The 17,274-nt window shown below is 41.3% G+C and overlaps 2 protein-coding genes across 2 annotated transcripts; both read right to left on the reverse strand.

Moving 5' to 3' along the window:
* Window positions 1-3,850: 3,850 nt before the first annotated feature.
* Window positions 3,851-5,710, reverse strand: LOC141559682 (E3 ubiquitin-protein ligase TRIM11-like). The gene has a single exon (XM_074297424.1). The coding sequence runs from the start codon at window positions 5,708-5,710 to the stop codon at window positions 4,214-4,216; it is 1,497 nt and encodes a 498-aa protein (XP_074153525.1). The 3' UTR covers window positions 3,851-4,213.
* A 9,067-nt stretch (window positions 5,711-14,777) lies between these two features.
* LOC141562973 (E3 ubiquitin-protein ligase TRIM11-like) lies at window positions 14,778-16,786 on the reverse strand. Its single transcript, XM_074303432.1, has one exon. The coding sequence runs from the start codon at window positions 16,784-16,786 to the stop codon at window positions 15,290-15,292; it is 1,497 nt and encodes a 498-aa protein (XP_074159533.1). The 3' UTR covers window positions 14,778-15,289.
* Window positions 16,787-17,274: the final 488 nt, after the last annotated feature.

Consider the following 17,274-nt stretch of genomic DNA (forward strand, 5'->3'; position numbering starts at 1 on the left):
AATCATTATAATATCCAAGAAAACCCCAAATTGGATCATGAAGAGTAAGACAGAACTGAAAATTACTGAACGATGGCCCAGCAATACCATTACTAAACCTATATCCCCAAAAGATCAAATAAAATGAAGAAAACTTATTTGTACAAATATATTTATAGTAGCTCTTTTTGTGATGGCAAAGAATTGGAACTGTTTCAATAGCTGAACAAAATGTGGTAATGTGGTATATGAATTGTATAAATATGTTTACATATATTGGATTTAACATATTTTAACATGTATAACATATATTGTATTGCTTGCCATCTAGGGAAGGGAGGGGGAAAGGAGAAGAAAATTTGTATTTATAAACATGTATATTAAAGATGGGTGCTTTGAACACATTACATAGACATTAGGAAACCACTTTGAGTTTTCCCACCTCTCTAGCCAGAGAATAGTGTGTTTCCATGGTGCCCACCAGAGCTGTTGCCTCCTCTCTCTGGGCGACCCCAGGGTCCAAACCTCGCTCCACCCTGCTCCATGTTCTGGACTCTGAAGGTCTGCAGCAGCATTCGCCCTTGCAATGGCAACCCAGGCAGCTGCGGGCTCTGCCATGGAAAATTTCAACAAAGAAGTCCAGGCGCTTATCAGTACAGCTAGCGCCCTGTTGTTGGCACTCACCCAAAAGACCCTCACAAGTGCTCTGAATTCCTCCAACAGCAAAGAATCCCCCCACACCACAGAAATGAGCTTACTGAACCGCACCTCTTATCCAGGGACTTGCTCCTGCCCTTCAACCAGTCCACAGGCCATGTGTGCTGAGGAAAGCCTGAGCACCTTCCATGACTACAACCCCACCCACACCTATCCACCCCCCCCCAACCCCCCCTGGAGAGGACAAGTCCCATGGGGTCTCCGATGCAAGGCTGAGGCACTCTCTTCGGATGGCTGGTTCTGGACAGGGTGCTCAGTGCCACCTATTATGGCCTGGAGAGTGCCTTCTGTCACATGGACCCCAGGGGGGACAAGATGGATCTTCAGGTCTTTGACTCTGACACCTTGTTCCTGCAGATGACCTACTGGCAGCCAGCTCCATGCTGCCTTGGAAAACTCATGCTATCTATTCAGCATCCTGGCCACTAATGACAAAGGGTCTCCTCCAACAGAAAATTCGTTTAACTCCTTCCCTGAAAATTGTCTTGAACCTGATCTGGACACACACACACACAAGAAAAAGATAAGAAGAGAGACAGAGATCACCTCCCAACAATTATTTTCCCTTTTGTAGGACTTCCACTCTAGACTGTTCTTTTATTTCACACATGGGTAGGGAACAGGATATCTTCAGAGTCCAAAACCAGAAGCCATTTTTAGGTTGATACCAAAGGTCATCAAAGAGGAAGAAGACCCTTCAGGGAAAGACAATAGTATTGTTTTCTGTCCAGCCCCAGCATAACTCCTTCACTTCCATGGGTTCTCTGAGCTCTACCCTGATGCCATTTCTCTCTCTCCCTGCCCCAAATGTGTTCACCTCCCACCTGAGGCAAAAATAAGGTTGATTACAAAGCTAAAAGATGACCAAAACCTAATAATGGGAATCTTATACATTATTCTTATTAAAAGCAGGCAGTATAGCAAGTGTTATCTAGGGATTGTGGAGAGCTACAACTGAAGTATAAGGTTTTGGAAATATGCCCTGAGACAATCGATCCACTCCTGGAAGAAACTCATATCATGGATCCCCAGGGCCAAGGAAAAGACGACAACTTCCCAAGTAGTTGGGGAGACTAATGTTTTGTGATCCTATGTATATAGGTGTCTTCTGCCCTCTTGATGAATAAATTACTTTGTATCAAAAAGCCAAAACAAAAACTCACTTCACTACCATATAATAACTATTCCTAATAATATTTTTATTAAAAATTGAAACAATCTATCTGAACAGAAAGCTAACTTTTTCTTTTCCAATTATATTTAACAGTCTTTATGAAAAAAGGCAGTGTGGCAAGTGTAGAGAGAGTCAGCTTCCAAAGGAGCAATCCCTCTTTCAGTCCTGCTTCAAATCCTGCTGGCTATGTGATCACAGAGCAATGACATCTCAATGCTTTAGGAAATGCTCTAAGACATGAAGTGGTAAAGGAGGCCAAAATACATTGTAAAGGGAGATGTCATCGCCTGAGAATTGCCATATCAAAGAAAAAATTGAATATTCCCAAATTTGAGAGAGAAAATATTTTATTGATAAAGCTAAAATAATCCTGAAGCTATCAATGCTGACTGTGAACTTAATAAGGAAGTTTTCCTTCTAAAATCACATACACAGAGCAACAAGTTTTTCAAAGGAGGTTGGTAATTTCCCTAATTTTGTCCTTGAATTTCGCTTAAAAATTATGCAAAATTGTTGGTTGTGTGAGTGCTCATTCATACAAATACACATGCACAAACATACCCTCATCATACATACATAGTCACATATGAATTTGGGACTGTCTAAATTTGTGACAGCAAGAAGAAAATCTTTCTGAATACTTTCTGTTTTAAATTGATATCATGTCATGGTGTTGCCAAAACCCAGAATCTTCTTCATGAGCTGAATGTTGTCCTAGCCATTTAGATGGCTGCTTTTGCTTGATCTCTTCCCTTTTCCTTGTGCAGACACATACAGAGATTGGGACAAAGGGGCTTACGGAAGAAAGAATGCATTATGGGAAAGGCATGAGTTGTAAATGAGGGGGAATGGGTTAAAAATAGCAACAAAAGAAAGGAAGGGGGATAAAGGAGCTTTTGAGGCAAGATGGGGGTTAGGAAAATGAGAAGAGTTAGGAGGTATGGGAAAGAAGGGATACAAGCAAACATAATAACAATCATTAGGAGCAGTAAAAGTAAAAAATAAATAAAAAGCAAGGAATAGTAATTGTTCCTCTCAGAGAAAGTTAAAGTTAAAATAGTCATAATCAAAGGAGAGGAATAGGAAAACTACATTATGCACTATTCTGTGAAGTACAAATATTTTAGACTGTGCAAAATACTACATAATATAAGGGTAGGATCTTACAATAGTATAGGAAAGAACTGGTGATTTAGAAAAATATGGATAGACATGGATGATGTCCTACAGTTTCACAGAAAAAGAGGACAAACAACCACAATAAAAATTCAAGGGATGTATATGAACGAATATGTAGTTGTATATGAAGGTGTAGACATTTGCATATACATAAAGACATATATATGTGTGTGATTTTAGAAATATATATATATGAACAAATATATATATATGAACAAATATATATATATATGAACAAATATATATATATATGTATGTATATATATATACACATAGTTATGGCATGTAGTGTTTGTGTGTGTATATATACATATATGTATGTATATGGACATGGATATTTACATATAAATATATACCCTCTGAAATGTAGCCAATGCTCCATGCATATGCACCTGCCAATAACACCTGTCTTAAAGGACTGAGTAGCAAGTGCTAGGACCAAATCTCCAGAATTAGGGGTTTTGGGATTGGAGGAAATAGGCAGACAGGTTTAAAAAAATGAAACAAAAGAAGAGAGCAAAAGAAAATCTACAAAAAAGGAAAGAATGACGGGCAGCTGTAAACACAATGTACATTATTTCTTATATATTTTTTTCTTGAAATGGAAATGAATTGATATTTATGTAGGATCCTTCCTGTATTCTGTGCAGATTTTTTTCCTTTGTAAACCCCCATTTTGGGGGTCAATAGTTTCCTATTTTGCATTTATCTGTGAAGAAATTACACTTTCAAAAAAGCAGTGACAATGACATCTTTTTTATGCAATTCAAAAAACTTTTATTAAAGATGACTTAGGTGATGGACATATAGGTACCAGAAGCAAAACAGGCCTGATTTAGAAAATCTGCCTTGTTAGGCCAGACACTTGAACCTGTCTAGAATTTTGTTGTTTAGTTTGGGGCTTATTTTGTTTACACAATGGATCCATTCAAGAATTTACACTTGTTCAGTTCTTTCTATTGGAAGAATCAAGAGGGGAAATTCCGAACAATCCTTGCCCAGAGTCAGTAAGTGTCCCACATACACTGAAGGAGTGGCTGTGATCTTTAGCTGGAGAAAGGGGGACAATGATGTTCAGGTAAGAGAACCCACAGGAATTGGAGAATTCAGTGTGTGAAGTCTTGTTGGCCAATAAACAGGCAAGTGTTCCTTGAGAACTCTGATTCAGGGGCAGATTGTTAGAGAGCAATCATTTACCAGCCCTTGTGTTGCAAGAGAGAACAAGGGCTTAAGAGGTCCTGAGAAGGAAATGGTGGGGAATGTATGAATAAGAGACCTTTCATTCACATGATAAAACGATATGTCTCCACCATGGTAGTCCAAGAAAATTCCAACTTTGAAGGCCGACTCACTGGGGCGGAGGTATCTCAACTGAATTCTTTGTTGCAGCTGGGACTTGGATATGGCATAAAGATAGTGGCCATTTTCTTTATGAATAGCCATAAGTGTAAAGAAGCTTTCCAGCCAAGGTGATATTTTACAAACACCAAGGCACCAGGAAGTGTGGCCAGGCACCTGCACCTCCCAATAACATCTCTGTGAAATGAAGGACTGAGTAGCAAGAACCAGAAGCAAACCTCCCAACACCCCACTAGGGTTGAGGCTCTGCCCTTGCATTGCCCCTCTGCACACACTCTTCAGATCTTCAGATACCATGAGACCCGGGCCAGCCGTGTTAGGATCCAGAGTGATGTCCACTCTGAAACGGGAAATTGCTTCTATGATTGCAGGGATGGGACACACAATGTTCTTGAGGCAGAAGTTTTGTGGTTCCTCATGAAGCACAGATTCATTCCTTTTGACTGTTTCTCTCACATTCCTCAGCAAATCCAGGTCAGGTTTCATGCACTTCTCCTCCAACTCTGTGATTCTCTTCCTGAATTCTTCACTCTGTTTGACTAGTGCTGTAATTCTGCTCTCCTGGGCTTCCACCTGGGCCCTGCCCTGCTTTTCCACCTTTGACAGGCACTCCTGCTCCTCCTCCTCCAGGAACTCTAATGTTTTCTGGAATGCATACATAATATGCTTCTTGTGAAACTCTGCCTCCTCTTGCAACTTGTCCAACAAGGCCTTCTCCTTCTGCAGCATTTGTGCAATTTTCTCCCTTTGCCTGCACAATTCTTTCATAGTCTCTGGAAGTTTCCTCCTGAAGTCCTCTGCAGCCCTGTAAATCCCAGTGAGGATGGGAGCCTCAGGCCCCTGGCACTGAGTGCAGGCCACACAGATGGGGCGGCGATGTTCCCCACACAACCGCTTCCGGACTTCCTGATGGACCTCACACTTGCCATGTGCTACAGGGCCCTGCAAGCAACGGGCTCTCTGCTTTGGGGCAGCAGCAGCCTTCAGCCCAAGACTGCCATTGGCTTGGAAAGCCCTCAGCCTGTTGATCCTCCTGCACTCTGTGCACAAGAGAAGGGGAGACTTCTCCTGACAGCTCCTGAGGAGGCAACTTTGACACAAAGTGTGGCCACACTCAAATGACACAGGGTTTGTGAAGCACTCCCTGCAGATGGGGCAGGTGAGTGCCTCCTGGACAGAAGGAGTCAAGCTTGGGCAAGAGGCCATTTTCTGCTCTGCTTCTCCCAGGATCTTTGCTTCAGCCTCACAGTTCCCAGCTTTGAGCTCGGCTTGCAGGATAGGGAATGTCTGATTCTGTCTCATCCCTGGCTTTATATAGAAGCCTGGCACATAGAAGACCCACCCTCCTTCAAGGTGTGAACTCTTTGACCTCCTTTTGAATGGGAAGCTTCTTCTCACCTCAGAAAGTGCTGAGTGTAAGGGGCAGCAACCAGGCTCTTCCTAAAATCCACCCACAGTGGGCATCTCCTCAAGAGTGCAATATCTTCATCTGGTTTTCAAAAGCTTTATTTGAAAGAAAAGCACATAATCCCATGCTCCACACACCAAGAAGTATGAATGAATAAAATAATCTCCTTGGCTTAGAGGGACAGGGGAATGTGTGGGACTAAACACAGCAGAGATTTTTCCTGCATGTTCCTTGAAAACATTTAGCATGAAGATTCCTTTTTAAGAATAATATTAATTAAGCAGCTTTTATTTTTACATCTCTCTCAGTCCTGAACATAGTTCATGCTTTCCCATAGACAACAGGTGATCCTGGATCACAAACCATAAAGAGCAAGAGAAAAAATGTAATTCTATTAAATGATTTGGCATCCACACTAAGTATATGAAATATTTCATGAAATTTTTGCTGTCCGCTCCACAGAAGAGATGCATTTCCTCATCTCCTCTTGAGTGGAGAGTTGAGCAGTGGAGTTCTCTGGACTTAGGTTTATCTTGTGGAGGGTCTTCCTGTAGAGGGCTGAAACTCAGAAAAGATGAGCTTTAATTGGATACTGAAGCACTTAAGGCTAATCACCTATTCAACGTGAGATAATGGCTATATAAACATATAATTAGATGAGAGGCACATTTGCTTATCTCTTCTAGTGTGGAGAGTTGAATATTGGAGTTCTCTGGATTTATATTTATCCTGTTGAGGGTCTTCCTATTTATGTGAGCATTTATTTTCTGCATTCTCTCCCTGCCTCTGGCTATCTCTTTTGATATCCATCATTACAACCCTTCCTTTGCCTCTCTAAATTTTCCCTTTCTAGTCTCACTATATCCCCATCTAGTAGCAAAGTTGTCTCTCCCTTCTCCATGGGAGTAATGCAACATGTTTGGTCCCTCAGATCCTAGGGAAGATACAATACATTTTTAGGGGCTGTCAGAAGTGCAGAAGCTCAGACTTTCCCACTGCATGGTCACCCAGAAAACCATTACTTTACATCCCTTCTAAGGGACTGTGTCTGAAATCATAAAATCTAAGGCAGAAGGGACTAGGAAGGAAGGTAACTGAAGAGATTTTCGATGCTCACAAAGAGCTTCTTCAAAGCCACATTTAGCTAGATGTCCAGACCCCACCTTGCTTTCCCAAAGGCAATATCAGGATACTGTCATTCCTTAAAGGTTCAACTAAGCAGACTAGCTGGTGTGAACTCTTCCTCTGTTTCCTCAAGATTAGCTTCCTGAAGGCTGAAGGAGCTAACAACAGAGAGATAGCTGCCAGGGCATTTTTGGTAAATACACAGTCCTGAAAAAAAAAAAAATCAGACCATGTATAAGTTCCTAAAAGGAGAATAACCTTCATTGTATCAGAGGATTTTCTCAGAAATTCCACATTCTTTAATGAGCATTTGATGGCAGACGCATAGGCACAAGGTCTTTTAACTATTATATATTGAGGGGAAATATTTGAAGATTTTTACATTTGAAGTCAAAATGAGGAAAACATCAAAATGATGCACAAAGAAATCAAGTTAAAAAAAACTTTTATTAAGGAGTCACCTTAATTATTGTTCTATAAGAAATGATCAGCAGGTTAAGATCAGAAAGTCTTGGAGAGACTTCCATGAAATGATGCTTAGTGAGGTGAGTAGATCCAAGAGTCATTGTCCACTATGATATGAAGATTATGGGATGATCAAGTCTGATGGACTGACTCTTCATAAATGACATGATTTAGACCATTTCCAAAATCTTGATGTGGAAAGAGCCATCTGCATTTAGAAAAATGACTGGAAACTGAAAGTGAATCCTGACAAATTGTTTCCACCTCTTTTGTTTGTTGCTTCTTCTTTTTTTCTTTCTTTCTCAAAATTCCCTTTTTCTTAGCGGAAATGTTAATAAGAATGATACCTGCCTAATTAGGAAATTACATATAGAATAAGGAAAAAGAAGAAAGTGCAGGTGGGGGAAGGATCCAGATAAACCAGGTGAAAGGGATGAAGAATTAGACCAGAAAGGAGTTAAGTACATTTGTGCTTCACAGTTAGGAGCCATTAAGGCATTCTCCAACCTCTGACCTACTCCTCTCAATTAACCCTTTATGGGTGGAGGAAGAAGGAGGAGTGGGAGGGGCAGTGACAAAATCTCTGAAGCACCTAAGAAGAAGCCTATGAGAAGATTACAAAAGGCACTAGGTAAAGGAAAAAAAAAAAAAAAGGACAGGAAATATCAGATTTTATCAGATTTTATCTAAGCAAACCCTGTTGTTGAAGAGTTTAACTCTTCAGGTCAACAAAGGAGAAGATACACTCCTTTAATCTAGAAAAAAATTAAAGATTTGATAAAGCATTGTACTCTTTATGGGGTTATGTTATGTTATGTAATCTTATGTTATGATGGTATCAGAGATTTTGGCTTATGAAATTTTAATCCCTAGTGATCGGAAATCCATAGCAAGGACATGTTTAGAACCTGTACAGAACTTGTGGCTTTCAGAGTATAGAGAACTATGTAGAATACAAAGGAAAAGATCTAAGAAACATCTGCACTGAAAAAGGATGGCTGATGTTGAGCCTAAATGTTAGTGCAGGACTTTAAAACAAGCAGGATCATTGGATTCCCTGAGAAGAAAAGTTGTAGAAAAGACTGATTAAGGACTTCAACATCTGCAGGAATCATTGGATTCCCTTACACATGATGAGGCTATTGTAGGACTTCAAAACTTGTAGGAATTATTGGATTCTCTGACACATGAAGTAATGGACAATAGGTTAATTTTGGACTATTTCTAGGACTTATGAACATGTATAATTCCTCATGTTGACTTGTGTTGTTTGTTATGTAATACTTACCAGGTTGATGGATTTATCTGTTTCCAGTAAGACCCTTCAGAAACCCACGACTCTGGTTTGAGTCCTCATTTTCCTTTGGGATTTTTATCTCCCTTCCAGAGGTGTCAGGGAGGGTGTGATCACCTCCTTTTTTAGTGTTCTCCCCCATTTGATGAGATGTCAGGAAGTGCCTGCTCACTTCATTTTTGGTATTCTCAACTCTGTGAGAAGCTAGGGAGGGTGTGACCACCTATGTTCTAAAAGAAAAGAATGTGGGAGGTGTTATGGGCTAGAACTCCATACTTACATCAAGGATTCTTATAAGGTGCTAACTCAGTGGAATTGATAAAGACAATGGTTATCTAGTTTAGCATGGTGGTGAATAGTTCTCTAGTTCAGTACATGTACTTAGTACTTAACATAGTTCCACAAGAATCACACCTATGATCATGCAATGAGAATAGAGCTTAGAAGATAAGACAAACTCAGCCAGGATGGGGCTGAGAGACAGATTCATTCCCTAGTCCACCTTTATGGTGGCTGGAGGCAGAAGCACAAGCCCTGGAACTCAGAGAGGTTCATTTCCCACTTCATCAGTCTCCTGCTGCCTGGCCTGTCTTTCTGCTCCCCCCACTGAGACCAAGGCCCCTCTGAAGGGCCTCAAGAAAGCTAACCAGGACCCAGGAAAGGAGACAATAAAGATTTGGGACTTTAACACCTGGCTATTCTCCTGGTGATTACTGTAATGAAAAGGAAGCTGCCCCAGAGACTTCCAGAAAAGAAGAACCCTTGTAAGCAAAAATGACATTTGGTAGCAACTTCTTCTGCTCTCAGTTCAGCACTTTTCTCTCTCTCCTCTCTTCTTCAATAGATTTATGAGAAGTGCCATTAACCCTAGGGAAGTTGAATGGACAATCAATTACCATCGAATATTTTCCATATACATTTGTGTGAATGTCTTAAGGAGTATTACCAAGAAAGATGGTGAGAAAAATTATAAAGAACACTGGTTCTGGAGGCCAGGCGCCAGAGTTGAAATCCCAATTCTCATATTTGCTGTATTGTATGAAGATAATCCCATGTTCCACACACCAAGAAGTATTCATGAATAAAATAATCTCCTTGGCTTAGAGGGACAGGGGAATGTCTAAACACAGCAGAGATTTTTCCTGCATGTTCCTTGAAAACATTTAGCATGAAGGTTCCTTGGAAAGAATAATATTCATTAAGCAGCTTTTATTTTTACTTCTCTCTGAGTTCTGAGCATAGTTCTTCCTTTCCAATAGGCACCAAGTCATCCTGGATCACAAACCATAAAGAGAAAGAGAAAAATGGAGTTCTTTGTAGTGATTCAGCATCCACACCGAATATATGAAGCATCTCTTGGTCATTTTGGCTGTGCTCTCCACAGAAAACATGCATTTCCTCATCTCTTCTTGAGTGGAGAGTTGAACATTGGAGTTCTCTGGACTTAGATTAACTTGTGGAGGGTATTCCTGTAGAGGGCTGAAACTCAGAAAAGACAATTTAGTACTTAAGGGTAATCCTGTATTCAATGTGGGATACTGGCTCTGTAAGCATACACTTAGAGGATGGCTCTTCTCATTCTTGAGGCTTGCTGAATGTTTGGTGGTCAGACAATGGTAGGCAAGGATTGCAGGGAGGGAGAGAGGTCAGGGTCACTTGGCTGAGGGATATGGAGGAGAGAAGCTGGAGACCAGCGATTCCAGAATCCAGGATACATCTTTTACAAGCCTTGTGGCAGCTTGCCTGCCTCCTTCACTTCTCCCACTAAAGACCAAGGATTTTTATGGATTCTGACTCTGACTGATGCTGAGGCACTCCAGGGTGCTAGCCTGGCCATGAAAGAGTTAGACTGGACAATATATTTGGTGCCCCCATGTGGACTTAAGGACCTTCAGGAAGGTCAATTTTAATTTCAGTGAAGAAGTCCCTGGGACCAGGAAGTAGGGTAAGTATTAAAAGAGCCAAGGAGGAACCTTTCTTAAGGGCAGAGAGTAGGAAAAGAGCCTCCCCCCCACACACACACCAAACTCCATCCCCACCCCCACCCCAAAGGAGCTCTATAGAAAACATTCTTAGCCTAATAAAGAGACAAGGTTTGCTTGTAACTTGGGAGGAGGTCGGAGGACTCACACAAACCTGAGAGTGCAGGTCCCCATGGTTCTTCAAGGAAGAAGAAATAGAGGCAGATCATTGGAAACTAGTAGGAGATCAACTAAGTGAATATTCCTAAGACAATGGTCCTGATTCCATTTCTAAGGAAACATTCTAACTCTACAACATTATACAATTGGTGTTAAAGAATCCCCACATTCTAAGAAAAGAAAAGTTTTCAGGAGAACAGCTGGACAAGGAAGCATGGGGAGAAGAAGGAAGAGAAGAGGGAGGGTACTGGAAAAATCACCCAGAGGCATGAGGACTGAGTGAAATTAAAGGTTATGGTGATTTTCATTCTCACAGCTGAGCTTTACCTGAGCCTACACTGGAGCAGGCTCTTGAAGCTCCCCCATCAACTTCACCTTCTTGGGTGGAGGGAAGAGGAGGGGGAAGGGCAGGGATACCACCAGCACCTCCCCTCAGCAACTACTGCCCCTCCCCCAGGACAAACTTCCAAAAGGCACTACTTACAGCCAAAGAGGAAGGACACAATGCAGCTGACTTGATAAGTTTTGAAACTTAACCTGTGATTGAACACCTTAAATCTTCAGGAGAAGATACACTCCTTTTAATCCAGAAATTATTGAATTATTGAAGATTATAAAAAGGCTTTCTCTCTTTTCACTCTTTATAAGCCCACATCACCTTATGTTAAGATGTTATTAGAGAATTTGGCTTATGCAATTTTAACCCTTACTGAATGGAAATCTATAGCAAGAACATGTTCATAACCTGGAAAAAACTTGTTGTGGCTTTCAGAGTATATTGAATTATTCAGGATTCAACCCCAGCAAAATAGGCAAAGCAGAGTTAATACAGCAATCACCTTTGAGCAACTCACAGGTGTAGGTTCTTATGCAGATATTTCAGCACAGATTAATTACCCCCTAGAGGCATATGAGCAAATTGCTTCTCCTGCTCTCAAAGCTTGAGGCTCCTTCCCAGGAAGACAAGACAGAAGGGAGGCCTCCATGAAAATAGAGCAAGGTCTAAATGAACCTTTTGCTGATTTTGTGGGAGGTCTGCAGACAACTGCCATAGGAACTATGGGTGAAAAGACAGCTACAGGAATTAAGGCAAAGTGCTATAGAAAATGCTAATGAGGGGCAGCTAGGTGGCTCAGTGGACAGAGCACCAGCCCTGAATTCAGGAGGACCTGAGTTCAAATATGACCTCAGACACTTAACACTTCCTAGCTGTGTGACCCTGGGAAAGTCACTTAACCCCAGCCTCAAAAAAAAAAAAAAAAAATGCTAATGGGGTTTGTAGAAGAATTATACTAGGACTACACCAGGATGCTCCTTTAGAGGACACTGTGCCACAGTGGGCACAAATGCCTTTTATAGGCCAGCTATGATGCAGACTTTTCAAGATCTGAACATGGGAATACAGGATCCCGTTTGCAAGGGACTTCCAGAGAGTCTAGTCAGTGCTTTAAATGTGGCAAAGTAGGACATCTGAAAGCTCAATGTTGGCATAAGGACAGAATGAGAAGATCCTCAGGGAAAGACGGTAGAATTGTTTTCTGTACAGCCCCAGAACAGCTCCTTCCCTTCCATGCATTCTCTGAGCTCTACCCTGATGCCAGTTTTCTCTCTCCCTCCCCCAAAGATTGTGACCTCGCACTGGAGCCAAAAACAAGGTTGATTACAAAGTTAAAAGATGACCCAAACCTTACAATGGGATTCTTATGCATTATTATTGTTAAAAGCAGGCACTAATATCTAGGGATTGTTGAGAGCTACAACTGAACTACATGGTTTTGTGAGAGAAGACATGTACCCTGAGACAATCGATGCACTTCTGGAAGAACCTCATATCATGGTTCCCCAGGACCAAGGAAAAGAGGAAAAGTTCCCAAGTAGGGGAGGAGACTGATGTTTTGTGGTCCTATGCATGTAGATGTCTTCTGCTCTCTTGATGAATAACTTACTTTGTACCAAAAAGCCAAAACAGAAACTTATTTTGGTAGCATATAATAACTATTCCTAATACTATTTTCATTAGAAATCTAAAAAATCCATTTGAGCAGAAAGCTAACTTTTTTTCTTTTCCAATAAAAATGAACAGGCTTCATGAAGAAGACAGCAAGTGGAAAGAGAGCCAGCCTCCAAAGGAGCAATCCCTCTTTCAGTCCCTCCCATTCCTTCATTCCTATGCTGGCTATGTGACCCTGGAGCAATGACATCTCAATGCTTTAGGAAGTGCTCTAAGACCTGAAGTGGCAAAGGAGGCCAAAATGAATTGGCACAGGAGATGTCTTCATTGAGAGTTTCCATATCAATGAAAAAATTAGCATATTGCCTAAATTTGAGAGAGAAAATATTTCATTGATAAAGCTAAAACAATACTGAAGCTATCAATGCTGAATTGCAAAGTTATTAAGAAAGTTTTCCTTCTAAAATCACATACACAGAGCAACACGTTTTTAAAGGGAGGTTGGTAACTTCCCTAATTTATACTTGAATTTCCCTTGAAACTTAGGCACAATTGTTGGGTGTGTGTGTAAGCATTCATAGAAATACACATGCACAACAAGCCCTCAACACACACGAATTTTGACATTTGAATTAGGCGTCGTCTAAAGTTCGTGACAACAAAGAGGAAGTCTTTCAGAATACTTTCTGTTTTAAACTGACATCATGTCATGGTGTTGCCAAAACCCGGAATCTTCTTCATGAGTTGAATGTTGTCCTAGCCATTTAGATGGGTGCTTTTCCTTGATCTCTTCCCTTTTCCTTGTGCAGGCACATACAGAGAGTAGGATAAAGGGGCTTATGGAAGAGTATTCACTCATTAATGGGAAAGGCAAGTAGATGAGTGAGAATGGGTTACAGATAACAATAAAAGAAGGGAGGGGGATAGAGGGGCTTTTGAGGCAAGAAGGGGGTGAGGAGAATGAGTGGAGTTGGCAGAGATGGGAAAGAAAAGATACACAAAAACATAGTAACAATCATTAGAAGCAGTAAAGGTAAAAAATAAATAAATAAATAAAAAGCAGGGAGTAGTAATTATTCCATTCAGAGGAAGTTAAAGTTAAAAATAGTCATAATTAAAAGAGGGGAACTGGGAAACTACATTATACACTATTCTGAGAAGCACAAGTATTTTAGACTGTGCAAAATACTACATAATATAAGGGCAGGATATTATAATGGTTTACGAAATGACTAGTGGATTTAGAAAAATATGGATAAACATGGATGATGTCCCCCAGTATCACAGAAAAAGAGGACAAACAAACATAACAAAAATGCAAGAGATGTATGTGAAAGCTTTAGTAGTCATATATGTAGGTGTGGTCTTTTGCATACAAAAAAAGACATATATACGTATGTGATATTAGAAATCTATATATGTGCAAATATGTGTGGTCTTTTGCATACACATAAAGATATATATATATATATATATGTGAGTTTAGAAATCATTATATTTGGAAATATATATATATATGTACACATGTATTGCCATATAAGTGTGTTTCTGTGTATGTATATGTATGTGTATAGACATGTACATATCAGTCTACACCCTCTTAAATGTAGCCAGTGCTCCCTGCATCTGTACCTGCAATGACACCTGTCTTAATGGACAAAGTAGCAAGTACTAGGACCAAATCCCCAAAACTAGGGGGACTTGGGATAGGAGGGAAATGGGCAAACTGGTTAAAAAACAGTACACAGAAGCAGAGAGCAAAAGAATCTACAAACAAGGAAGAATGATGGACAATTGTAAAAACGATATATGTTATTTCTTATATATTTTCTTGAAATGGAAATGAATTGTTTTATATGTAGCATGAACCATTGACACTGTGGAGATTTTTTTCCTTTGTAATACCCCTTTTTTGGGTAAATGTTTCCTATTTTGCATTTATCTGTGAAGAAATTACCCTTCCAAAAAGCAGTGACAACAACACCTTTTTTATGCAATTCAAAAAACTTTTATTAAAGATGACTTAGGTGGTGGAGATGTAGGTACAAGAAGCACAAGAGTGCCAGGCCTGATAGAGCTTCCATTCTTCTGTGACCCCTGAAGAAGGTAAACCCCCAAAAAAGCATATACACGATCCATTACATATAACTAAAATATAATTTAATGTTATAGAAAATCTGCCATGTTAGGCCAGGCACTGGAACATGTCTAGAATTTTGTTCTTCAGTTTGGGGCACATTTTGTTTATATAATGGAGCCATTCCAGAATTTAGAGTTTTTCTGTTCTTTCTCTTGGAAGAATCAAGAGGGGAAATTCCCAACAATCCTTGCCCAGAGTCAGTAAGTGTCCCACATACACTGAAGGAGTGGCTGTGATCTTTAGCTGGAGAAAGGTTGACAATGATGTTCAGGTAAGAGAACCCACAGGAATTGGAGAATTCAGTGTGTGAAGTCTTGTTGGCCAATAAGCAGGCAAGTGTTCCTTGAGAACTCTGATTCAGGGGCAGATTGTTAGAGAGCAATCATTGACCAGCCCTTGTGTTGCAAGAGAGAACAAGGGCTTGAGAGGTCCTGAGAAGGAAATGGTGGGGAATGTATAAATAAGAGACCTTTCATTCACATGATAAAACGATATGTCTCCACCATGGTAGTCCAAGAAAATTCCTACTTTGAAGGCCGCCTCACTGGGGCGGAGGTATCTCAACTGAATGCTTTGTTGCAGCTGGGACTTGGATATGGCATAAAGATAGTGGCCATTTTCTTTATGAATAGCCATAAGTGTAAAGAAGCTTTCCAGCCAAGGTGATATTTTACAAACACCAAGGCACCAGGAAGTGTGGCCAGGCACCTGCACCTCCCAATAACATCTCTGTGAAATGAAGGACTGAGTAGCAAGAACCAGAAGCAAACCTCCCAACTCCCCACTAGGGTTGAGGCTCTGCCCTTGCATTGCCCCTCTGCACACACTCTTCAGATCTTCAGATACCATGAGACCCGGGCCAGCCGTGTTAGGATCCAGAGTGATGTCCACTCTGAAACGGGAAATTGCTTCTATGATTGCAGGGATGGGACACACAATGCTCTTGAGGAAAAAGTTCTGTGGTTCCTCATGAAGCACAGATTCATTCCTTTTGACTGTTTCTCTCACATTCCTCAGCAAATCCAGGTCAGGTTTCATGCACTTCTCCTCCAACTCTGTGATTCTCTTCCTGAATTCTTCACTCTGTTTGACTAGTGCTGTAATTCTGCTCTCCTGGGCTTCCACCTGGGCCCTGCCCTGCTTTTCCACCTTTGACAGGCACTCCTGCTCCTCCTCCTCCAGGAACTCTAATGTTTTCTGGAATGCATACATAATATGCTTCTTGTGAAACTCTGCCTCCTCTTGCAGCTTTTCCAACAAGGCCTTCTCCTTCTGCAGCATTTGTGCAATTTTCTCCCTTTGCCTGCACAATTCTTTCACAGTCTCTGGGAGTTTCCTCCTGAAGTCCTCTGCAGCCCTGTAAATCCCAGTGAGGATGGGAGCCTCAGGCCCCTGGCACTGAGAGCAGGCCACACAGATGGGGCGGCGATGTTCCCCACACAACCGCTTCCGGACTTCCTGATGGACCTCACACTTGCCATGTGCTACAGGGCCCTGCAAGCAACGGGCTCTCTGCTTTGGGGCAGCAGCAGCCTTCAGCCCAAGACTGCCATTGGCTTGGAAAGCCCTCAGCCTGTTGATCCTCCTGCACTCTGTGCACAAGAGAAGGGGAGAGTTCTCCTGACAGCTCCTGAGGAGGCAACTTTGACAAAAAGTGTGGCCACACTCAAATGACACTGGGTTTGTGAAGCACTCCCTGCAGATGGGGCAGATGAGTGCCTCCTGGACAAAAGGAGTCAAGCTTGGGCAAGAGGCCATTTTCTGCTCTGCTTCTCCCAGGATCTTTGCTTCAGCCTCACAGTTCCCAGCTTTGAGCTCTGCTTGCAGGATAGGGAATGTCTGAGTCTGTCTCATCCCTGGCTTTATATAGAAGCCTGGCACACAGAAGACCCACCCTCCTTCAAGGTGTGAACTCTTTGACCTCCTTTTGAATGGGAGGCTTCTTCTCACCTCAGAAAGTGCTGAGTGCAAGGGGCAGCAACCAAGCTCTTCCTACCATCCACCCACAGTGCTCATCTCCTCAAGAGTGCAATATCTTCATCTGGTTTTCAAAAGCTTTATTTGAAAGAAAAGCACATAATCCCATGCTCCACACACCAAGAAGTATGAATGAATAAAATAATCTCCTTGGCTTAGAGGGACAGGGGAATGTGTGGGACTAAGCACAGCAGAGATTTTTCCTGCATGTTCCTTGAAAACATTTAGGATGAAGATTCCTTTTCAAGAATAATATTAATTAAGCAGCTTTTATTTTTACATCTCTCTGAGTTCTGAGCATAGTTCTTCCTTTCCAATAGGCGCCAAGTGATCCTGGATCACAAACCATAAAAAGAAAGAGAAAA

Source organism: Sminthopsis crassicaudata, chromosome 3, assembly GCF_048593235.1.
Source record: "Sminthopsis crassicaudata isolate SCR6 chromosome 3, ASM4859323v1, whole genome shotgun sequence".
Taxonomy (NCBI): Eukaryota; Metazoa; Chordata; class Mammalia; order Dasyuromorphia; family Dasyuridae; genus Sminthopsis; species Sminthopsis crassicaudata.

Coding starts and splice junctions, on each gene's coding strand:
- LOC141559682 (XM_074297424.1), bottom strand. CDS start 5,710: ATGAGACAGAATCAGACATTCCCTATCCTGCAAGCCGAGCTCAAAGCT.
- LOC141562973 (XM_074303432.1), bottom strand. CDS start 16,786: ATGAGACAGACTCAGACATTCCCTATCCTGCAAGCAGAGCTCAAAGCT.